The sequence below is a fragment of the Salmo salar genome, chromosome ssa02 (genome assembly GCF_905237065.1).
Source record: "Salmo salar chromosome ssa02, Ssal_v3.1, whole genome shotgun sequence".
Lineage (NCBI taxonomy): Eukaryota > Metazoa > Chordata > Actinopteri > Salmoniformes > Salmonidae > Salmo > Salmo salar.
In genome coordinates this window covers 53,225,528-53,250,622 of record NC_059443.1, presented here as the reverse complement: position 1 = coordinate 53,250,622, position 25,095 = coordinate 53,225,528, and the positions used below count along the sequence as shown (strand labels likewise).

Sequence of the window (25,095 nt, the reverse complement as noted above, 5' to 3'; positions counted from 1 at the left end):
AGAATTGTGTATATTTGGTTTCATGATCAACATATTTACTACCAGTTTTAGCTCAACTACTGTGCTCTGCGACATGTCGCAAGCAAATATAGTCAAATTTAGGGAAAATCTGTAGTATCGTCTCGCGATAACAGCGCATCACCACTAGTGAATCCTTTTCGACTTTTTCAAAAAGGGGCCAATGAAGAGGTGCTTTGACTCGAATGGGCCAATCACAGATCGAGAAAGCCGGAAATTTAAAGGTGGTCTCACGTTTGACGTCATTGCCAGTAAGAACAAGAAAAGGGTGAGTGTGGTCTTCATGCGTTTGTTAGTTATTGTTTATTTTAATGGTTATAATATAGAAGTTACTGGGTGCACTCGATATAAATGATATACGTTGATATATTGTTAAATTATTACTGTTTTTCTGGTGTACTGGTTATGATTAAATGGTCAGTTTGCGCGTTTTCAACCGGCCACATGGTGATCTACGTTAGATTCTAGTTTGCCGGGCAGCAGGAAATGGACACTGTCTTGCTAGCTAGGAAAACGTTGGTTATTTTATTTAAAGCACGCACATAGCTAACATTTAACTTTTCCCCATGACGTTAGTAATCAATACTACAGTGAAGTCATCGCCTTGTTCAATAAGCAACGAAAACAATGTCGACAACTGCGAACGACGCCGATCGTATCACCCAATTCAAAAACAAGGGAAAAGATACCAACGTAAGTTGATATCGCCTTTGCTGCCTGATCTTCATTGATTAACACCTAGTTTACAGTATTGCCATTTGTCTAGCGCTATGCAACTTGACATTGTTTATGTGCAGGAGTTGAGGCGCAGAAGAGTCGAGGTCAACGTTGAACTTCGAAAGGCAAAGAAAGACGACCAGCTTCTCAAAAGAAGGAACGTCAATATCTGCCCGGATGAGCCTACGTCTCCACTCCAAGAGAAGGACCAAAATGCACAGGTATTATTTTGTATCCATACTGTAACTACCCTTATTTGAAACTCAAGCAGGCAACGGCAAGTTTTTTTGGGGGGGGATTATGACGTGTACAGGCCATCAAGCCAAAGATGGACCTCTTCCCAATTGAGTTGGCGCCTTGCTGTCCTGTACTCTATCAGAGGCCTGTTAGCTAGCGCCTATATTTGTCACTTTGTTCCATTGACATGCATGCAGACGTTCCACAGATGTCATGTAATTAATCTGTAATCCTGTCATGTTTCCATAGCCTGCACAGCACTGGACGGTTGAGGAGATTGTGGCTGGTGTAAATAGCCAAAGCCTAGATCATCAGGTGCAGGCTACCCAGTCAGCCAGGTAAGTCAGTAAGCGTTTCATTGGAAACTGGTTTTGAGTAATCACTGTTTCTGTTCTGTTGCCCTGTCTGCCCCTAACCATTACTTTTCACCTGGCCGTTCACCACAGGAAGCTGCTGTCCAGAGAGAGGCACCCTCCCATTGATCGCATCATCGGCGCCGGGCTCATCTCAAACTTTGTCAGCTTCCTGGGCCTGACCGAGTGTCCTCCCATACAGTTCGAGGCGGCCTGGGCCCTGACCAACATCGCCTCTGGCAACTCGGACCAAACCACCGCAGTGGTGGCCGGCGGAGCCATCCCCGCCTTCATCAGCCTGGTGATGTCCCCGCACCCCCACATCAGCGAGCAGGCTGTCTGGGCCCTGGGAAATATCGCTGGTATGAGAAGGCACACTTTTTGTTTGTTGCCTGTATCGAAAGTGACCATGGCATGACTGTTGCCATTGATAGTACAGGAACAGTGATCTGAAAGCTTTTCCCGTGTTTGTTGGAATAACTTCCTGTCAAACCCTGTGTCTTTCAAACAAATTTGTCTGCAAAAGTTGTGTGTGTGAAACTTCATGTTAATGTTGACTACTTGAACATGTGTTGGCTCAATATACCTTTTGCAATAAGCCTTCTTACTCTGTGGTTGTATGCCAGGTCAGCTGTCTTCTGTGACCACATTTTTGACTTGGGCTGATTCCTCCCTTTTCCTCAGGTGACGGCTCCACCTACAGGGACTTGGTCATCAAGCACGGCGCAATTGAGCCCCTCCTGACTCTGCTGGCTGCTCCTGACCTGTCTGTGTTCTCTGTAAGCTGTTTACATGTCATGAGGAAAAGCTCTGGTTTGTTGTGGAATTTGTTAACCTCTTATGGCTCAAATCCCGTTAACGGGGTCGATTTGACAACATCCGGTGAAATGGCAGAGCGCCAACTTCAACTTTTTTTATTACAAATATTGAACTTTAATACATTCACAAGTGCAATACACCAAATTAAAGCTGAACTTCTTGTTTATCTAGCCACAGTGTCAGATTTCAAAGGCTTTACGGTGAAGGCAAACAATGCTATTATGTGAGGACAGCACCCCATCAAACACAGACAATCATATTTCATCCCGCCAGGCGTGACACAACTCAAACGATATAATTCATGCCTTACCTTTGACGGGCTTCTTCTGTTGGCACACCAATATGTCCCATAAACATCACAAATGGTCCTTTTGTTCGATTAGTTCCGTTGTTATGTATCCAAAATGTCTATTTATTTGGCGTGTTTGAAAACACCGGTTCCAACTCGCGCAACATGACTACAAAATATCTCAAGTTACCTGTAATCTTTGTCCAAACATTTCAAACAACTTTCCTAATACAACTTTAGATATTTTTTTTCAAATTTAAGACAGGATAAACTATGTTCAATACCGGAGGAAAACAAAGTGGAGCGTTCTTTCAGGTTGTGCGCCTCTATCAAAAAGTACACTTCCCTCGAGCCTCATTCTGAGCAGGGCTACTTCATTACACAAAGGAAAAACATCAACCAATTTCTAAAGACTGACATCCGGTGGAAGCGATAGGAACTGCAAGCAACTTCCTTAGAATTATGGGTGCTCAATGAAAACCCATTGAAAAGAGTGACCTAAAAAAAATATTCCTGGATGGTTTGTCCTCGGTTTCGCCTGCCAAATAAGTTCTGTTATACTCAGACATCATTCAGTTTTCGAAACTTCAGAGTGTTTTCTATCCAAATCTACCAATTATATGCATATCCTAGCTTCTGGGCCTGACTAGCAGGCAGTATACTTTAGGCACACTTTTCATCCGGGTGTGAAAATAGCAACCTCGAGCCATAAGAAGTTAACAAGTGCTGCAGGAAATTCCACTCGGTCATCAGCTACAGTTGAAGTCGGAAGTTTACATACACTTGGGTTGGTCATTAACTCCTTTTTCAACCACTCCGCAAATTTCTTGTTAACTGTAATTTTGGCAAGTCGGTTAGGACATCTACTTTGTGCATGACACAAGTAATTCTTCCAACAATTGTTTACAGACAGACTATTTCACTATATAATTCAGTCAGGAAGTTAAAGCTTGGTGGCAAATGGGTCTTCCAAATTGACAATGACCCCAAGCATACTTCCAAAGTTGTGGCAAAATGGCTTAAGGACAACAAAGTCAAGGTATTGGAGTGGCCATCACAAAGCCCTGACCTCAATCCTATAGAAAATGTGTGGGCAGAACTGAAAAAAGCGTGTGAGCAAGGAGGCCTACAAACCTGACTTAGTTACACCAGCTCGGAGGAATGGGCCAAAATTCACCAACTTATTGTGGGAAGCTTGTGGAAGGCTACCCGAACCATTTGACCCAAGTTAAACAATTTTAAAGGCAGTGCTACCAAATACGAATTGAGTGTATGTAAACTTCTGACCCACTGGGAATATGATGAAGGAAATAAAAGCTGAAATCATTCACTCTACTATTATTCTGACATTTCACATTCTTAAAATAGTGGTGATCCTAACTGACCTAAAACAGGGAGATTTTTATTGGAATTAAATGTCAGGAATTGTGAAACTGAGTTTTAAATGCATTTGGCTAAGGTGTAAAACTTGACTTCAACTGTATTTATGACGTGTTACAGTTGACTGCTTTGGTGTTCTCATCTTGGCTCATTACCTCAATTTGATGCATCCATAAATCTAAGTATAACTCACAACAGAGTGGCCTATTGATCTCTAAAGACTTCTCCCTGCTCCCTCCAGTCTGGTTACCTGAGGAACGTGACATGGACGCTGTCCAACCTGTGTCGGAACAAGAACCCTGCCCCGCCATTGGCGGCCGTGCAGCTACTGCTGCCCACGCTGGTGCGCCTGCTCCACCACGACGACAAGGAGGTGCTGGCCGACACCTGCTGGGCCGTGTCCTACCTGACAGACGGCCCTAACGAGCGCATCGAGGTGGTAGTGCAGTCCGGCCTGGTGCCCCGCCTCGTCCAGCTGCTCGGCTCCGGGGAGCTCACCATCGTGGTACGTCCCTTTGACGCAGTTACTAGGCTTTCCATTTTTGATTGTCCCTGTACAGTGGTCTGCCTTGTGGTTCCTAGAGACGGCTGGACCGTGCTGATCTGTGGGTTTTGATTGACTGGCAAATATTAATCTCTGTGATTTATGCGTGGGAGCTACCACTCCAAGTAGCTTCTATAGCCCGGTTGTTGAGACATTCCAAGTTACTGAGGAAAGCCTGTCACACACATCAGTCAATTGTGTAGCTTGCATCCAAATCCTAATTCCCCCCCCTCCTTTATTTTTGCCATTTTCCCAGACTCCCTCTCTGCGGTCGCTGGGTAACATTGTGACTGGCACAGATGAGCAGACGCAGTGTGTGTTGAACTCCGGTGCTCTGGCAATGTTCCCCGCGCTTCTCCGCCACCACAAGTCCAACATCCAGAAGGAGGCGGCCTGGACCCTGTCCAACGTCACGGCTGGCAAGGACACCCAGATCCAGGAAGTCGTCAATGCCGGCCTCGTGCCACTGCTGGTGGACATCCTCAAAAAGGTATGACAAGGGTTCATAGGTTGTTCATTAGGGGGCAAACCATTAAGGGGCTTGTATGCATCAAGGGCTGATGGACTAGGTTAATTTGTCCTTTTAGGACCTGATCCTAGACGATTGCTACATGCAGCCCCAGATTTTACCTCCCCGTTTGACTGTTCGGTTTCATTCCTGGTTTATCTGTTGTGCTGCTCCACAAACATCAGCACTCCTTGTCTGAGGGTGCCGACAGCAGAAATGAAAGCTGTGAATGAGTCTATATATGGAAGGGAGCCCTGCCCATAGAGAATGATAGAGGCTTCTAGTGGCCAAAATGCTTTGTTAGCATGGGCAGCGCTGTTGAGGGCTTCCACAATTTGAATATACTCGACTGGGTGGAATTTCATTGGCTGATCCCTCCTGGTTACCCTGTTGGTGTCATGTCCAACTGGGTCATCAGGAATGATCAACCAATCATGAAGGAAATGTACTACTCTGGTGGATATTGCCTCGATGGCCATGCTGTCATAGACACTATAATGGCACAAATACAAAGATGAGTCCTCTTGCTATCTCTATGAACCTGCCTCATGTCTCTTTCTTCAACCAGGGAGACTACAAGACCCAGAAGGAGGCCGTGTGGGCTATCACCAACTACACCAGCGGAGGAACGGTGGAGCAGGTGATACACTTGGTACAGGCCAACGTGCTGGAGCCCCTGCTCAACCTGCTCTCTGCCAAGGACAGCAAGACCATCCTGGTCATTCTGGATGCCATAACCAACATCTTCCTGGTAAGTCCATTTCTGGTATGTAAGAAGAACCAATGGGTAGCGCTTTTAAGTCTCATGACACAAACAGAATGAAGGTCCCTATTACAACCCGGAATTCTATCAGTAACACATTATGGCTAATGAGTACCCTGTAACACTGACAGTTTGCCTAGTGGTTCCTAGAGACAGCTGGACCGTGCTGATCTGTGGGTTTTGATTGACTGGCAAATATTAATCTCTGCGATTTATGCATGGGAGCTACCACTCCAAGTATCTCCCATAGCCCGGTTGTTGAGACATTCATGTTTTAGCATTGATCTGCTATTTTAAAATTTGACTATGTTATGTTTATTGGTTTAAAATTAGAAAATGGATTAGTGTGTAGAAGCCCATACTAAACGACTCGTGCTCTCAGGCAGGAGAGAAGATCGGCGAGGTGGAGAAGCTGTGCTTGATGATCGAGGAGTGTGGCGGCCTGGACAGGATCGAGGCTCTGCAGTCCCACGAGAACGAGATGGTCTACAAGGCATCTCTCAACCTCATTGAGAAGTACTTCTCTGGCGAGGTGAGACCTTTACCAAGCAATGACTAAGTCCAAATACACTTATGTCATCTTTAGCTCGTCTCCTTCAGGTCCATTCATGGGTGATGCGGCTGATTGTTATCAAAAGGAGACATTGAACATGAGCTGGGTTTTATTCCCCAAGTTGATCTTTTCACATCTGACCTTGTTCACTTTATTGTGACTCTAAAAGGCTACATGTGTTATTGGTATGGTGCAGCAGATTGGTAGAGAACAGCTTTGTTGAGTGAAACGCGGCCATGGTAAAAGAGTGGATGATGTTGCAATTCAAACTAATTGTTCTGGTGACACCACCTGTCTTGCTTTCAGGATGAGGAGGACCAGTCTGTTGCTCCAGAAATCACAACTGACGGCTACGCCTTCCAGATCCCTGAGAACCAAAGCACTTTCAACTTTTAAATGTCCTTGTTTCCTGTGTCTTTTTCTGTGTACTGTTGTCCCTCCCAACTTCACAAGTGTACAGACATTTATTTGTTCAATTACAACCTGTAAATAAACTTTATTACGATATGTGCTGTCAAATTGGTGGGTTTTTGGTAAGCTTGATGCTTCCAGGACATTTATTTATTTAAATTGGGGTTCCGGTAGTCTACACCACACTAAAGTATTTTCTACATATGTGCATATTGTACGCGGCAGTGCCCAGCATTCTAAACATGGATAAAACATTCAATTGTTTATTCCCAGGCTAAATGGTCTAGCACAAACAGCTGTTGGGGGGGTTGAACACCAGGCAGAGCCATGATTGGCTGATACAGTATGATGAGTTAAGTCTCATGTAGGATTACGTTAAGACTTTAACCTCCTGTCATTCTTCAGAGTACATGCTACTATTATTGATACCCTTGGGAGGACCCACAGCCTGTTCCCCCGCTGGTGAAGGGGGGGTATATCCCTATTGGTAAAGGCTTGCTTAAATGAAATATCAATGCAGTTTACATCTAAACATCCTCTATAAAATGCTCACCATTCAAATACGATGACAATCAGTTTTATTTTTTAATCAAAGATTGCCTCCAGCTCCTATCCACCAATCTATTTGACAATCAATCTCCGACCATATCACTCAACCGTTGCCAAAACAATTTGGTGTGCAAAATGGGCAAAGTTTGTGTATTATTCCACTGTTTCTGGACAGGGTATGACAAACGGCAATCTTACAGATTTGTTGGTGTCAACCTAGAGGTGGTCCTTATGCCTGGAACCAAGCTTTTCTGACGGTCTTGGACCTCACAACCAGGTGCTCCACTGTTGGTTTGTTCTGGATCACAGGACTTTGAGCTGGTCCGTTGGGTACCACAGGACGTTCAGTCTTGGGGCTGATCTTCCGTTCCGGTCCCAGTGTGTTCAAATATCTGCTGCGTGGATCTGTGACAAGTGAAGGACAGAACACCAGTGCAAGTCTCACTCATTTGTTAGTTACTCTCACCTTTCACACCTGCCAGGCCTCTAGACTCACTGCTGTTAAAAGAGATTATTTACCTCTTCCATGTGTGTTGAAGCCTGTTGGGTCAGGTGGGTGGTGACCACAGCGATATCTTGGCCTTATGAAGGGTGGAGTGATGATTTTGGTGGAGGATAGGTCCGTAATAAACCAAGCAACCAAAATATGACACTGTTTCAAGAGTAACTTGAGGATATACTTGTGTAAAGGTACAAGAATGAGCTTAAAGGCCAAGTGCAGTCAAAAACATGATCATCCTGTATTTTATATATATTTCCACACTATTTTGGAATAATACTGTGAAATTGTGAAAACGATGATGCCATTTTAATGTAAGAGCTGTTTGAAAAGACTGCCTGAAATGTCAGCCTGTTATTGATGGGATGGAGCTTTGGGCTGCCAGAAAACTGCTCAACAGACCAATAAGAGAGTTCCAAACCTCTGCTAATACCACTCCCAGCAAATTCTTTCTAGAGAAATTGCTCTTTCCTAAGAACGATTTTGTTTGTTTCTGCCCATTTTAATTGAAAACAACCACAGTAATGTTACCCAGAAATGATTTGATATTGAGATTAAAAACGGCTGCATTGGTACTTTCAGTAAATTGCTCATTCTTAGTAAGATGTGCTCCATTGGAAATAAATGTATACTGTATATTGTATACCAATGTAAGGTGTACATGTTCAGTATGTACTCAATTCAAAACTCTCCAGCACGCTCCAGCAGCGAAACAACTTACCCTTCCCGTGCCTCAGCGGTCTTGGTCACATCTGTCCATAGACTCGCTGAGGCACTGTTCCAGCAGGTCTTCCGGCACTATGGCCTTCCGCAGGACATCATTTCTTAACACAGCCCCAAATTCAAGTCCCATGTTTGGAAAGCCTTCATATAGAAGCTTTCTGTAGGATACAATACATATTGTGTCTACCACGAGTTGGCGGTCCCATTCCAATGGATAAACTAGCATATTGTCCGCCTCACTTTTGGGTACTGGCCTCAGTCTAACGGGCAGGTGGAGAGGATGAACCAGGAGCTGGGGAGATTCCTGAGGGAGTCACTGCCAGGACATGCAGGGGGAGTGGGCCCGATTCCTTCCTTTGGCAGAATACGCCCAGAATTCATTGCGACACTCCTCCACTGGGCTGACTCCTTTCCAGTATGTTCTGGGTTATGTTATCAGCCAGCCCTGGCTCCGTGCACTCCGCACCAGACCGAAGTTCCTGCGGTGGATAAGTGGTTCAGGTGTGCAGAAGAGTTATGGAACGATGCCCACATGAGGCTCCTACCTAGACATACTGGTACCGCAGCTCCTACCTGGACATACTGGTACCGCAGCTCCTACCTGGACATACTGGTACCGCAGCTCCTACCTGGACATACTGGTACCGCAGCTCCTACCTGGACATACTGCTACCGCAGCTCCTACCTGGACATACTGGTACCGCAGCTCCTACCTGGACATACTGGTACCGCAGCTCCTACCTGGACATACTGGTACCGCAGCTCCTACCTGGACATACTGGTACCGCAGCTCCTACCTGGACATACTGGTACCGCAGCTCCTACCTGGACATACTGGTACCACAGCTCCTACCTGGACATACTGGTACCACAGCTCCTACCTGGACATACTGGTACCACAGCTCCTACCTGGACATACTGGTACCGCAGCTCCTACCTGGACATACTGGTACCACAGCTCCTACCTGGACATACTGGTACCGCAGCTCCTACCTGGACATACTGGTACCGCAGCTCCTACCTGGACATACTGGTACCGCAGCTCCTACCTGGACATACTGGTACCACAGCTCCTACCTGGACATACTGGTACCGCAGCTCCTACCTGGACATACTGGTACCGCAGCTCCTACCTGGACATACTGGTACCGCAGCTCCTACCTGGACATACTGGTACCACAGCTCCTACCTGGACATACTGGTACCACAGCTCCTACCTGGACATACTGGTACCACAGCTCCTACCTGGACATACTGGTACCGCAGCTCCTACCTGGACATACTGGTACCACAGCTCCTACCTGGACATACTGGTACCACAGCTCCTACCTGGACATACTGGTACCACAGCTCCTACCTGGACATACTGGTACCGCAGCTCCTACCTGGACATACTGGTACCACAGCTCCTACCTGGACATACTGGTACCGCAGCTCCTACCTGGACATACTGGTACCGCAGCTCCTACCTGGACATACTGGTACCACAGCTCCTACCTGGACATACTGGTACCACAGCTCCTACCTGGACATACTGGTACCACAGCTCCTACCTGGACATACTGGTACCACAGCTCCTACCTGGACATACTGGTACCACAGCTCCTACCTGGACATACTGGTACCACAGCTCCTACCTGGACATACTGGTACCACAGCTCCTACCTGGACATACTGGTACCACAGCTCCTACCTGGACATACTGGTACCACAGCTCCTACCTGGACATACTGGTACCACAGCTCCTACCTGGACATACTGGTACCACAGCTCCTACCTGGACATACTGGTACCACAGCTCCTACCTGGACATACTGGTACCGCAGCTCCTACCTGGACATACTGGTACCGCAGCTCCTACCTGGACATACTGGTACCGCAGCTCCTACCTGGACATACTGGTACCACAGCTCCTACCTGGACATACTGGTACCACAGCTCCTACCTGGACATACTGGTACCGCAGCTCCTACCTGGACATACTGGTACCACAGCTCCTACCTGGACATACTGGTACCACAGCTCCTACCTGGACATACTGGTACCGCAGCTCCTACCTGGACATACTGGTACCGCAGCTCCTACCTGGACATACTGGTACCGCAGCTCCTACCTGGACATACTGGTACCGCAGCTCCTACCTGGACATACTGGTACCGCAGCTCCTACCTGGACATACTGGTACCGCAGCTCCTACCTGGACATACTGGTACCACAGCTCCTACCTGGACATACTGGTACCACAGCTCCTACCTGGACATACTGGTACCACAGCTCCTACCTGGACATACTGGTACCACAGCTCCTACCTGGACATACTGGTACCACAGCTCCTACCTGGACATACTGGTACCGCAGCTCCTACCTGGACATACTGGTACCGCAGCTCCTACCTGGACATACTGGTACCGCAGCTCCTACCTGGACATACTGGTACCGCAGCTCCTACCTGGACATACTGGTACCGCAGCTCCTACCTGGACATACTGGTACCACAGCTCCTACCTGGACATACTGGTACCACAGCTCCTACCTGGACATACTGGTACCACAGCTCCTACCTGGACATACTGGTACCACAGCTCCTACCTGGACATACTGGTACCACAGCTCCTACCTGGACATACTGGTACCGCAGCTCCTACCTGGACATACTGGTACCGCAGCTCCTACCTGGACATACTGGTACCGCAGCTCCTACCTGGACATACTGGTACCACAGCTCCTACCTGGACATACTGGTACCACAGCTCCTACCTGGACATACTGGTACCGCAGCTCCTACCTGGACATACTGGTACCGCAGCTCCTACCTGGACATACTGGTACCGCAGCTCCTACCTGGACATACTGGTACCGCAGCTCCTACCTGGACATACTGGTACCGCAGCTCCTACCTGGACATACTGGTACCACAGCTCCTACCTGGACATACTGGTACCGCAGCTCCTACCTGGACATACTGGTACCGCAGCTCCTACCTGGACATACTGGTACCGCAGCTCCTACCTGGACATACTGGTACCGCAGCTCCTACCTGGACATACTGGTACCGCAGCTCCTACCTGGACATACTGGTACCGCAGCTCCTACCTGGACATACTGGTACCACAGCTCCTACCTGGACATACTGGTACCACAGCTCCTACCTGGACATACTGGTACCACAGCTCCTACCTGGACATACTGGTACCACAGCTCCTACCTGGACATACTGGTACCACAGCTCCTACCTGGACATACTGGTACCACAGCTCCTACCTGGACATACTGGTACCACAGCTCCTACCTGGACATACTGGTACCACAGCTCCTACCTGGACATACTGGTACCACAGCTCCTACCTGGACATACTGGTACCACAGCTCCTACCTGGACATACTGGTACCACAGCTCCTACCTGGACATACTGGTACCACAGCTCCTACCTGGACATACTGGTACCACAGCTCCTACCTGGACATACTGGTACCACAGCTCCTTCACTCTGTTACTATTCCTCTCAAATTGAACCTTGTAGAGTTGTTTCATAGTCATTTGCTTTCTTTTCAAAACTTTTCTCTATAGTGGAAATGCTGACAGAATTTATATTTGTTAAGATATTTTTGTCATTTATGATTGCACTTTGGATCTCTCTTTGTGTCATGGAATTGTTGGCTATGACCATGTTGCAAATTTCTTGTTCTGGCTGATGGCTGAATACTGCTGCTCTGCCACCAGCATGAGGTCCTTGTGCAGTCCTATATATGACATGTAGAATTCACAAATAGATCATGTTACAGATAGTATATTGTGTTCAAATTGTGTTGTATTACTGTATATTCCTCATACATATCTTACGGTACATTGTGATTTCAGACTTGCATTTACCTTTACAATAGTTGCTGTATTGTTGTGAATGAAATGCTATAACAAAAGTAAAGAACAAGTACATATTTACCTGTTTTCCCTACAGAATGTTTGCACAATTGATGACACTGTTTACATTACTCTCCGACCAGCCTCTTCCATTGTAAGACCGTGGTTTATGACACGGTCCACAATTGTGGCTCTGATTTCTTCAGGGACTCTTATTCTTTGCCTTCTACCTCTTCCTCTATTATGTCTTCCCCTAACACCACCACAACGCATTCTTACACATCTTCATCTTTCTCTTCCACGAGCATGTAGCTGTTGTTCAGGGTTGTGATGTTCCCCCATGTCAACAGTAAAGAGGCGTATCCGGAATACTGGCCTTCTAGGCAGAGTTGCAGAGATAAAGCCATATCTCAGACTGGCCAATAAAAATAAAATATTAAGATGGGCAAAAGAACACAGACACTGGACAGAGGAACTCTGCCTAAAATGCCAGCATCCCGGAGTCGCCTCTTCACTGCTGACGTTGAGGCTGGAGTTTTGCGGGTACTATTTAATGAAGCTGCCAGTGGAGGACTTGTGAGGCGTCTGTTTCTCAAACTAGACACTGATGTACTTGTCCGCTTGCTCAGTTGTGCACCCACTGCTTTCTATTCTGGTTAGAGCCAGTTTGCGCTGTTCTGTGAAGGGAGTAGTACACAGCGTTGTACGAGATCTTCAGTTTCTTGGCAATTTCTCTTATTTAATAGCCTTCATTTCACAGAACAAGAATAGACTGACGAGTTTCAGAAGAAAGTTCTTTATTTCTGGCCATTTTGAGCCGGTAATCGAACCCACAAATGCTGATGCTCCAGATACTCAACTAGTCTAAAGAAGGCCAGATGTATTGCTTCTTTAATCAGAAAAACAGTTTTCAGCTCTGCTAACATAATTGCAAAAGGGTTTTCTAATGATCAATTATCCTTTTAAAATGATCAACTTGAATTAGCTAACACAACGTGCCATTGGAACACAGGAGTGATGGTTGCTGATAATGGGCCTTTGTACGCCTATGTAGATATTCCATTAAAAAAAACCATCAGTTTCCAGCTACAATAGTCATTTACAACATTAACAATGTCTACACTGTATTTCTGATCAATTTGATGCTATTTTAATGGACAAAAAATGTGCTTGTCTTTCAAAAACAAGGACATTTCCAAGTGACCCCAAAACACATGCAATTTGCTTAAATGAATAAGGAATTAAAATCTGGTGTGAACAAGAAACTAATTGTTCAGAGATTTGAACTTATGGTTTGGAAAAAAATGATTCTCATTGGAGAATTGAGCCAAAGCGATTGAGAAAAACGGTAAACTAATACCATACAGCTCAGACACCCATGCATACCCCACAAGACATACCACCAAAGGTCTCGTCACAATCACCAAATCCAGAACAGACTATGGGAGGCGCACAGTACTACATAAAGCCATGACTACATGGAACTCTATTCTGCATCAGGTAAGTGATGCAAGCAGTAGAATCTGATTTAAAAAACGGATAAAAATACATCTTATGGAACATGGGGACTGTGAAGAGAGACACACACACAGGCACAGACACATACACATGATAAGACACGCACTCTACACACACGTACACATGGATGTTGTACTGTAAATATGTGATAGTGGAGTAGTGGCCTGAGTGAACACACTAAATGTATTGGGTAAAGTGTTGTGAAATGTAATGTCATGTAATATTTTAAACTGTATATAACTGTCTTAATGTTGCTGGACCCCAGGAAGAATGGGGATCCTTAATATATACAAATATTGTCCTACTAAAAGGTGAATTTGTCTTCCTGTGTCTAGTGGAACATCACCTATGTTTTTCACCAACTGTCCCTGGGACATCAACATAGTCAAAATATAAAACCCTGTTGTTTTTAACAATTCTGCTAAGATCTTCAAAAGGTTGGTGCTTGCTGTACATAGCCCATCTATAATTTAGCCTAAACAACTACCTCTTCCCCTACTGTATTTATTTATTTATTTAGCTCCTTTGCACCCCATTATTTATATTTATACTTTACACTTTCTTCCACTACAAATCTACCATTCCAGTGTTTTACTTGCTATATTGTATTTACTTTGCCACCATGGCCTTTTTTGCCTTTACCTCCCTTATCTCACCTCATTTGCTCACATTGTATATAGACCTATTTTTCTACTGTATTATTGACTGTATGTTTGTTTTACTCCATGTGTAACTGTGTTGTTGTATGTGACGAACTGCTTTGGTTTATCTTGGCCAGGTTGCAATTGTAAATGAGAACTTGTTCTCAACTTGCCTACCTGGTTAAATAAAGGTGAAATAAATAAATAAATAAAAATCAGCTCAGTGTTCCACATAATGTAAACATGTAAAGAGTTTACCTTCAACTTATTTAAAGAAAAGAACCTTCAGTCATTACTCATCTTCCGTATCTACAGGGGGAAATGGGGGCTCATCCACAGTTGGCAGTTTCATCATCCTCTGGAGGAACAGAAAACATAATAGCTGCTGAAATCTTACCAGCCAGAGAGGCGCAGATCGCATTATAGATTGTTAATAACATTTCACAGGGAAGAGAAAGTGAACACATGTTAAAACAGTTTCACACCAACATGGCTAAGAATGAGACTGTAGCTTGAGCTAACCTTTCCCCAATCTAGTGTCTCTCCTAACATGTTTAGGGCACAGCTCTGTCTCTAGAAGCCTTGCCTTTCAAATCATAATTATAACTATTGATAAATTATCTAACCCAAACTTAGAGTGACAGTCCTTAGTGCTTCACGTTGGTTCTATCACTTTAATTTAAGACCCTAACTTTTCTCATCACCTGTTGTAATGACAGGTGATGAGATGCATTCTTAGTCTAAATTACTATACATTTTGCAGTGTGCAGACCTTCACAATCAACCTGATACCCTAAATAAACAATTTTAGATAAGCCTAAATCAATTACGGCATGGTTGACCACCCTTTCACGGCACTCATTCTTTCTTTCCTGGTGTTTCCTCATGTTCTTCTTCAGATAGTGTTTCAGTTTGTCCTTTTAATGGCACATGTTCAAAGTGGATGGCCCTTGATAATGTCTCTCACCTGAGCCGCCACTGTCCTTTACAGTCCATTATGTCTTGTCCATTTTCCTACAAGTATACCAGCAGCATGAGAAAAGTTTGGACTGGATCCCTCTCCAAATGGACCCATGTCACACTCCTGAGAGAAAAAGCATGAGAGAAAAGGCAGTTGATAGCTTTTGGATGCTGTGTACAGGTTGCCGGCTCGGACTCAGGTCTCACAGTAGAAGTGGTGCTGGACCATACTGAACGCCATTTTCGCAATTTTCAGACGTTTTAGAGGGGGTGCTGAGGTTTACACTGTTCTGTTCTCAGCCGAATTATCTTCCATGCACCTAGATACCATCTATGGTCACCTTCGCCATAACCTCGAGAGAGGACAGACCAGAACAACAGTTTAGTTTAGAGCATTTGTAATTCAGGAAATCCAGACTTCTTAGACAAAAAAGGGCCCCAGGGGACTGGTAATTCCCCCTTTGGACACGACTCACATCGTGATTGTAACGGTCGTCGTAGGAAGTGGACCAAGGCGCAGCGGGTTGAGTGCTCATTATGACTTTATTAGAACACTTACTAAACAAATCAAGAAAAACGAACTGATGACAAACAGTAATGCAGGCTACACACAGCTGTGCACAAACAACCTCCCACAATTCCCATAACAAACACACCCCTATACATAGGACCTTCAATCAGAGGCAACGAGGAATAGCTGCCTCCAATTGAAGGCCCAATCCCAATTAACTAAACATAGAAATAGATAGAGTAGACTGAACATAGACATACACTAACATAGAACATAGACCAAAACCCCGGAAACTCTAAACAAACACCCCTCTACATAAACACACACCCCGAACCACATAAAACAAATACCCCCCTGCCACGTCCTGACCAAACTACAATAACAAATTACCCCTTTACTGGTCAGTATGTGACAGTGATTCATGCATCCCCCCCAAAAAACAACACTGCCTGTTAAATCAAAAATAAACAAATTAGAATAAATCAAATCGAATTATCTCTTGATAACTTCATAAGGAAATAATTGTATACACTACCGTTCAAAAGTTTGGGGTCACTTGGAAATGTCCTTGTTTTTGAAAGAAAAGCACATTTTGTTGTCCATTTAAAATAACATCAAATTGATCAGAAATATAGTGTAGACATTGTTAATGTTGTAAATGACTATTGTAGCTGGAAATGGCAGATCTTTTATGAAATATCTACATAGATGTACAGAGGCCCATTAAAAGCAACCATCATTCCTGTGTTCCAATGGCACATTGTGTTAGCTAATCCAAGTTTATCATTTTAAAAGGCTAATTGATCATTAGAAAACCCTTTTGCAATTATGTTAGCAGAGCTGAAAACTGTTTTTCTGATTAAAGAAGCAATAAAACTGGCCTTCTTTAGACTAGTTGAGTATCTGGAGCATCAGCATTTGTGGGTTCGATTACAGGCTCAAAATGGCAAGAAACAAAGAACTTTCTTCTCAAACTCATCAGTCTATTCTTGTTCTGAGAAATGAAAGCTATTCCATATGACAAATTGACAAAAACAAGAAGATCTCGTACAACGCTGTGTACTACTCCCTTCACAGAACAGCACAAACTGTCTCTAACCAGAATAGAAAGGAGTGGGAGGCCCAGGTGCACAACTGAGCAAGAGTGTCTAGTTTGAGAAACAGACGCCTCACAAGTCCTCAACTGGCAGCTTCATTAAATAGTACCCGCAAAACACCAGTCTCAACGTCAACAGCGAAGAGGCGACTCTGGGATGCTGGCCTTTTCTAATGATCAATGAGCCTTTTAAAATGATAAACTTGGATTAGCTAACACAATGTGCCATTGGAACACAGGAGTGATGGTTGCTGATAATGGGCCTCTGTACGACGATGTAGATATTCCAATAAAAATCTGCAATTTCTAGCTACAATAGTCATTTACAACATTAACAATGTCTACACTGTATTTCTGATCAATTTGATGTTATTTTAATGGACAAAAAATGTGTTTTTCTTTCAAAAACAAGTACATTTCCAAGTGACCCCAAACTTTTGAACGGTAGTGTACAATCATGTACAAACTGTCCAAAATTTCCCCACTGTGTCTCTTACAGCCTGTTTGAGTTCAGTGTGTACTGGCGGCTATTAATTGTTCCACAGGAAGGTTATCTCTAATCACAAACAACAGATGACTTAAACACGAGAGCAGTGGACCAGGCCTTGAAGAGTGAGCAGCCTCTAATTTAAAATTAGTCCCAATGCTCAATCCCTCTGTTTTACTCCTTCAAATTACTAAAATATTGCATTATTGGATTGCTATCTGAAAGCCAATCATCATTCACTTTGTTACTTTCACTAGTCTCCATCAACTAAAACCCTTCTACTCTTTCCAGTAGAAAAAATCGGTACCTGAGAATTGGTTTAGAACGTCACAATTTGGGATATCAATGAAAACTCCATCGGGAGTACAATAAATTGTAGCCTTTTAAGTTTAGTTAACAGAAAATCATGTTCAACATTCATTAGTTCTATTTAACAGGGTATGGGCTTATTTCAAAATGCATTACCAGGGTGGAGGAAATCTTCTAAGCGTTCATTAGTTCTATTGGTTAGGGGAAAGTCAAGTCCCGTACAATGCTTTAACCTTATCCATAAAAGGACCACTCTGAACATTCCTCAGAATACTTTTTTCACCACTTACATACGTCTACATGTGGGTGTGCTAGTTGTATAATATTATTTTTATTTTCTTACTTCCTCAGTTCATCATAATAACCCTTGTACATTTGTGTTACATCACAAATTCCTCCTCTAGACTAGTGTTCTTGTAACGCCCTGGCCATAGAGAGGGGTTTTTTGTTCTTTATCTTGGTTAGGCCAGGGTGTTACATTGGGTGGGCGTTCTATGTTCTTTTCTCTATGTTTTTGTATTTCTTTGTTTTGGGCCGTGTGTGTGTGTGGCTCCCAATCAGGCACAGCTGAAGCTCGTTGTTGCTGATTGGGAGTCACACATAAGGAGCATGTTTTTCCTTTGGGTTTTGTGGGTAATTGTTTTTGTTAGTGTTTGCACCTGACAGGACTGTTTGGCAGTCAGTTATCTCGTTTTGTATAGTGTTCTCTCTGCTATTAAATATTCTATGATGAACACTGACTCCGCTGCACCTTGGTCCACTCTCTCTCACGACAGCCCTTACAGTTCTATTCATACAGGGGTTTAGATATTTACACTAGCTCTGTTTAACAGCATATTCGGAAATAGTTCTCTCTTTTTTATATCTCCATACATAATAACGTTATACATGAAACATGATGAGACATGTTATCCTCATATAATTTAAAGTCATGTTACCCTCGTTACTAATGAGACATGTTATCCTCATTTTTAACGAGACGTTATCCTCTGAGACATGTTACGTATCTGATTTGAGACTTGTTATACTCTACCTGTAGATCCAATGGCGGTGTTGGACAGACCCCTAGATAACGTTACAGATCAGATCACACAGAACTGGAAAAGTCAGCTCACAGAACTGGAAAACTAACAACAATTGGTAGTTACAGTCTTGTCTTGTCTCATCGCTGCAACTCCCGTACAGACTCGGGAGAGGCGTAGGTTGAGAGCCTTGCGTCCTCCGAAACACAACCCAATCAAGCCGCACTGCTTCTTGACACAATGCCCACTTAACCCAGAAGCCAGCCGCACCAATGTGTCGGAGGAAACACTGTGCACCAGGTGACCATGTCAGTGTGCACTGTGCCCGGCCCACCAAAGGAGTCGCTAGTGCGCGATGGGACAAGGACATCCCTGCCAGCCAAACCCTCCCCTAACCCAGGCCAATTGTGCGCCACCCCATGGGTCTCCTGATCGCGGCTGGCTGCGACAGAGCCTGGACTCTAACCCAAAATCTCTCGAGGCACAGCTAGCACTGCGATGCAGTGCCTTAGACCACTGCGCCACTCGGGAGGCGCAATCAACTCTTGTTATCCAAATACCAATCTTTCAGCTTAACATCCCATATCTCACAGTCACACAACTTTCACATCCACATTCACTTAGTACTATTCCCAAACACACTCCGTAATCGGTTCTCTTGCTGCTACTCACTATACATATAAATAACACCACGTACTCAAAAATACCTTGTTATTTTTTTGTGGCTGCAGACCACAAAGACATTTGTAAATGCCTAAAGACAGGTGTCAGTGGGGCTTTCCATGGTACCTTTACGCCCTTGCTCTAGTCTTCTCTTAAAACTACTATTGAATAGTCTTCTCTCTTTAAGACTATGGGTACCTTTTTATGCGTTACTCGCCTTGATTTTCTTTTTGATGATTTTTGTTTCTTTTTATACAGATTAATTTAAATTGACTTACTGAAATCAGTTACCGTCCCTCAATTGTTCGTGGATGATGTCTCTCCTCCTGGGCAGCTCACAGTAAGGGTCTGGGCGGGTCCTCGTCCGTTTTTGGTCGGACGGGAATTTCTCTCACTCTTCATAAAATGTACCACCGGTTTTCCTTGCAGACCCCCACTGGAAAGCTCCGCAGGCAGCATCAAACATGCCAAACTGTCGTGGAAATTCTTACACAGGGACACTCAAAGTCTATCTTAAATTAATCAATGTTAATTGTCAGCACACTGGAGAAGTTCCAACCAACTCAATGCACCATAGTACACATGTCAATCAGAAGCTCTGAATGGGCAATCCCAGTCTTATTTTTTATTTAACCATTATTTTACCAGGTAAGTTGACTGAGAACACATTCTCATTTACAGCAACAACTTGTATAATAGAGGAGAGGGATGAATGAGACAATTGTAAGCTGGAGATGATTAGGTGACTGTGATTGTATGAGGGACGGCTTGGGAATTTAGCCAGGGGATCGTTAATGACCACAGAGAGTCAGGACACCTGTTTAACATCCCAGCCAAAAGACAGCACCCTACACAGGGGAGTGTCAATCACTGCCCTGGGGCAGTGGGATATTATTGATTTTTTTAGACCTGTGGAAAGAGTGCCTCCTATTGGCCCTCCAACACCACTTCCAGCAGCATCTGGTCTCCCATCTAGGGACCAAACAGGACCAACCCTGCTTAGCTTCAGAAGCAAGCCAGCAGTGGGATGCAGGGTGGTATGCTGCTGGCTGTATATGACTATACACAGACATGTTATATTTGCATGATTTAGCATAATTAATTAATCATTACCGTTTTGTTTCATTCATGTGGCCAACCAATACTGGTTCATAACATGTGACTGACCAATACCTCACGAGGCTTCTTCTCTCTAAGCTGAGACCTTGAAACTGAGATATCTTTAGTTCGTTCTCAAAACAAGGTCTGGGCGTACTGCCAAATTGCAGCTACTGATAGAGAGGATTTGTACAGTCAGCCACGTGCATTAGTTAGTTAGTTATCAGAAAAGCACAAACATAAAAATTCCCTTACATGACTGAAGCAGGTTTTCCTCTTGGATTTTGCCTGTGCTTAGCTCCATCCCATTTCTTTTAATCCTGAAAAACTCCCCAGTCTTTGCCGATGTCAAGCGTACCCATACCACGATGCAGCCAACACCATGCTTGAAAATAGGGAGGCAGTTACTCAGTTATGTGTTGTGTTGGGTTTGCCCCAAACATAACGCTTTATATTCAGGACAAAAAGTTAATTTCTTTGCCAACGTTTTTTCAGTTTTATAGTACCTTATTGCAAACAGGACACATGTTTTGGAATATTTGTATTCTGTACAGGCATCCTTCTTTTCACTCTTTATTGTGGAGTAACTACAATGTTGTTGATCCATCCTCAGTTTTCTCCTATCACAGCCATTGAACTCTGTAGCTGTTTTAAAATCACCAATGGCCTCATGTTAACATCCCTGAGCAGTTTCCTTCCTGTCTTGCAGCTCAGTTCAGAAGGAAGAATGTATCTTTGTTGTATCTGGGTGGTTTAATTCATCATCCACAGAATAATTATGACCTTGACCATGCTTAAAGAGATATTCAATGTCTGATTGGTTATTGTTACCCGTCTACCAATATTTATGAGGCTTTCGAAAAGCTCCCTGGTCTTTGTAGTTTAATCTGTGCTTGAAATTCAGTACTTGACTTAGGGACCTTACAGATGTTGTACGTATGGGGGATAGAAAAACGGGTAGTCATTCAAAAATCATGTCAATTCTTATTATTTCACACATTGTGAGTTGATGTAAATTGTTATGTGATTTGTTAAGCCAAATTGTACTCCTGAAATAATTTAGGCTTTCCTAAACAAAGGGGGTGAATAGTTCATTTGTAAACTGTAGAATTTTCTTTTCACTTTGACATTATGGAGTAATATTTTTTTAGATCAATGACAAAAAAAATCACAATTAAATCCATTTCAATCCCACTTTGTAATGCAACACAATCTAAAAAAAATCAAAGGTTGGTGAATACTTATGATATCCACTGTAAGACTCACGTAGCAAATTAGTAATTACATTTTCTGTTGATCAAATTTTACACTCTCATTGACTTCCATACAAAAATTCCTCACATCATGGTCTTATTTTCGTGAACAGATTTTGGGCGGAGTAAACCCTCTTCCTGTTTAGTTTATCCCAGTGTTTAGTCCAAGGTATGCCTTGCTTTAACCTGCTATATATTTATCCCAATTGCATTTAAAAGTAGGTGCAGGTGTTCACATCAACAACAACAACACAAAATAATTAAACAAACCAAAGAAATATACTGTTAAACTTTATTCTTTCTACATACATTCTATTTTGGTGTACTTTGTGAAAAAGAGGCTGATGAGAACGAATTGTTACACACCATGGCTGCATTTACACAGGAAGCTCAATTATGATCTTTTGGCATTGGTCTTTTTTTGCAATTGGTTAATAATTGGGCAAAAGCTTCGAATTGGGCTGCCTGTGTAAATTCACCCTATGTAACTCAATGTATTGTTTAGAGAGTGAACGATTAGTGTGCAAAATACACTTTTGGGGGGTTGTCATCTTACATGGCTTCTCATTCAACACTCGGAAAAGTAGCTAGAGGCAACCGTCATGACACATTCCTTCTGGAAGAGCAGCTTAAACCTATAAGGATCATTAAAACAATATTAATAATTACCTCAGAAAGCATTTACATTTCCATGTTCAGTTACACCCCTAGAGGTACTCGCAAAAAAATCACTAAAGGACATCCTAAAGTGACATTCTAATATAATTTTTCACACGTTTAAACATTGAATGCCAACCAATTTCAATTCAACATGATGGAAATAAAATAGATTTCTGTTTAAAATTTAAAACATACATTTTGCATTTGCATACTTACATTCTCATTAGAGCCCTTTTATGATCACCAGGCCCACTTTCCCTGTTTAAACGAAAAAAGGACAATCCAAAAGTTAGTAAGAATTGCTGCACTTGCAGACAGTATATTAACACAATAAGAAAATGTACAAAAAACATCAACCTCAAAACCAAACGCTTACACTGTCTGTTTGATTGTCTCCACACAGTCCAAGTCATCACTTATGTCGTCGTCAATCAAATCTTGAGACAAAAAAAAGCACAACAGAGATACACCACTGACTCTCGTACAAGCCATTTAACTAAAACCAAACTCAAGATCAAATCTAACATCCAACTACTCTATTAAGGATCTTGTTGTGCTATTTTTCATATTTTGTTTCGATAGGTCACATTTATTGAACTCACCACTGCAGTTTATCTGGCAAAGGTTCAGAGACGGAGTGGAGCCGTTGGCACAGATCACATGATCGCTCAGCTGAAACAAGCCGTAGAGGTACATGGTCTCTTCTTCACTGGAGTCTTCTTCACTGGAGTCTTCTTTTGATGAGCTGAACTGATGACTTTCAGCGCTGGATGAATCCCCGTGAGAATCCCCAGCGTGTCTCTTACCCCTCCTAGGAGGGTGCTCAGGGTGGGTAGGATGGGTCGAGCGGTTATCATCCTTAGCAGGGTGGGTAGGGCTGTCATCAGGGCCATCATCATCCCTCCAAGGAGTCACAAAACTGGTGTTGAAACCTGTGGCCTTCTCTACATGGCAGACGACTGGAAGAGGCAATGACAATTGAGAGTTACTTTACAATCGGACTCCTAGGGGCTGATTTCCCATACACAGATTTAGCCTAGTCTTGGAATAAGAAGCCATTTCAATTAAGAATCTTGAGAATCTCAAGAAATGTTTCTTAGTCCAGGACTAGGCTTAATCCGAGGTCCGTGAAACCAGCACCTAGCATTTAAGAAATTGTTCCAATTGTTGAATGAAAAAAATCATTGGGTTATGTAATGTAACTTACTTTTAGCCACAAAGTCCTTGTTTGTCACATAATTCTCTCTGGCTTTCTCAGTCAGGTTGAATTTGAAGGCCGCCTCCTCCAATAAGCTCTTCAGCTCACATTTTGAGAGGATCCGTCCCTCAGACAGACTGGGAATCATCAAGACTGCTACAGCCAACACCAGCAGCATCTGCATCTTCATGTTGTCTCTGTCTGGTCTTTCCTCAATTGTGAGGGGGAAGACGAGAGTTGCACAGTAGATATACTCTTGGCGCCCTAGCCCCTTGAGAGTGACCTTTGACAAAGACTCGTTCTTGTCTTTTTAAAAATGTTTATCCAAGTTAAGGCAATAAAGCTGGCTCTCTGAAATGGGTCAAAGGACTACCTAAATGTACCAAAGATCCACCCAGTGTTGTGTTTCACCATTCGATTCAGGCCTCTAGGAAAATGTGTTAAAAACTGCTATTCGCTGGTATCACAAAGTGTTTTCCTTTGTTAAACATGTGACACCTGAGAAGTAAGTTGGGCATTAACTAAATTGACACACATAACAATTCTCATGGGTATCTCATGACCACGACTGAGAATTAAAGATCAGCGTCTATTCATTTTCATGTTCTGACGGATCACATGACACCAGCCCAAGAGTAATACGAGACCCATGAATGTGGTTTGTTTTTATGCATTGGTTTCATGTGTACTGTTCATGTAAGGAATATCGTGTTTGCAGACAGATAACTTGACCTGGAATTAAACAAAGAAAGCTTACAATGACAATAACATAACTACTAACATTCAAATTGAACTATGCGGGTATCCGAAAGATAATGAGGGAAAAAGTAGGACATGTTACAAATACAGCTCTAGTGAACAACAAAGGCAGCAAGATGGCATCTGTTGGTTTCAGCTTCCTTACTCCTGGTAGTCGCAGGAGAGGATATTGTCTATTGGTCTGTGCTAACCCATTGAAGTTGAAATGTAAAGTGGGTACGGTTAGGGTTAAGGTTAGGGTTAGGTTATGGTTATTGTTAAGTTTATTGTTAGGGTAAGGGTAATGGTAGGGGTAGGGGTTAAGGTTAAGGTTAGGGTTTATGGTAGGGATGTCCCGAGGATCCCGCATAGCAATGACCGTTGTCTATTAAAGGCCTTTTGTCAACTTTGTTCTAGCATCAGGGGATAACATCCTCCATTGCACTCCATCTAGGCGATGGACAGAACATACAGTTGAAGTCGGAAGTTTACATACACCTTAGCCAAATACATTTAAACTCAGTTTTTCCACAATTCCTGAAATGTAATCCTAGTAAAAATTCCCTGTTTTAGGTCAGCTAGGATCACCACTTTATTTTAAGAATGTTAAATGTCAGGATAATAGTAGAGAGAATTATTTATTTCAGTTTTAATTACTTTCATCACATTCCCAGTGGGTCAGAAGTTTACATACACTCAAGTAGTATTTGGTAGCATTG

At 43.3% G+C, this 25,095-nt stretch overlaps 2 protein-coding genes, 2 non-coding genes and 1 pseudogene across 5 annotated transcripts; 4 read left to right on the top strand and 1 right to left on the bottom strand.

The window, feature by feature from the left end:
• Positions 1 to 9: 9 nt before the first annotated feature.
• On the top strand, positions 10 to 6,688 carry ima2 (Importin subunit alpha-2). Of its 2 annotated transcripts, XM_014171600.2 has the most exons (11): positions 10 to 286; positions 595 to 711; positions 816 to 956; positions 1,222 to 1,310; positions 1,419 to 1,687; positions 2,010 to 2,104; positions 4,055 to 4,318; positions 4,614 to 4,847; positions 5,434 to 5,616; positions 6,011 to 6,160; positions 6,488 to 6,688. In XM_014171600.2, the coding sequence occupies exons 2-11, from the start codon at positions 646 to 648 to the stop codon at positions 6,575 to 6,577; spliced, it is 1,581 nt and encodes a 526-aa protein (XP_014027075.2). In that variant the 5' UTR covers positions 10 to 286; positions 595 to 645; the 3' UTR covers positions 6,578 to 6,688.
• Positions 1,716 to 1,835, top strand: LOC123740248 (uncharacterized; annotated as a pseudogene).
• LOC123739890 (small nucleolar RNA SNORA84) lies at positions 4,380 to 4,514 on the top strand. Its single transcript, XR_006767998.1, has one exon. It is a non-coding gene; the product is annotated as a small nucleolar RNA SNORA84 (small nucleolar RNA).
• LOC123739885 (small nucleolar RNA SNORA84) lies at positions 5,763 to 5,897 on the top strand. The gene has a single exon (XR_006767993.1). It is a non-coding gene; the product is annotated as a small nucleolar RNA SNORA84 (small nucleolar RNA).
• A 15,370-nt stretch (positions 6,689 to 22,058) lies between the features above and the next one.
• On the bottom strand, positions 22,059 to 23,994 carry LOC106586353 (uncharacterized). Its single transcript, XM_014173553.2, has 5 exons — positions 23,648 to 23,994; positions 23,043 to 23,399; positions 22,817 to 22,877; positions 22,657 to 22,698; positions 22,059 to 22,415 (listed from the first exon to the last, which is right to left on the bottom strand). The coding sequence occupies exons 1-5, from the start codon at positions 23,826 to 23,828 to the stop codon at positions 22,349 to 22,351; spliced, it is 708 nt and encodes a 235-aa protein (XP_014029028.1). The 5' UTR covers positions 23,829 to 23,994; the 3' UTR covers positions 22,059 to 22,348.
• Between the last annotated feature and the right edge of the window lie 1,101 nt (positions 23,995 to 25,095).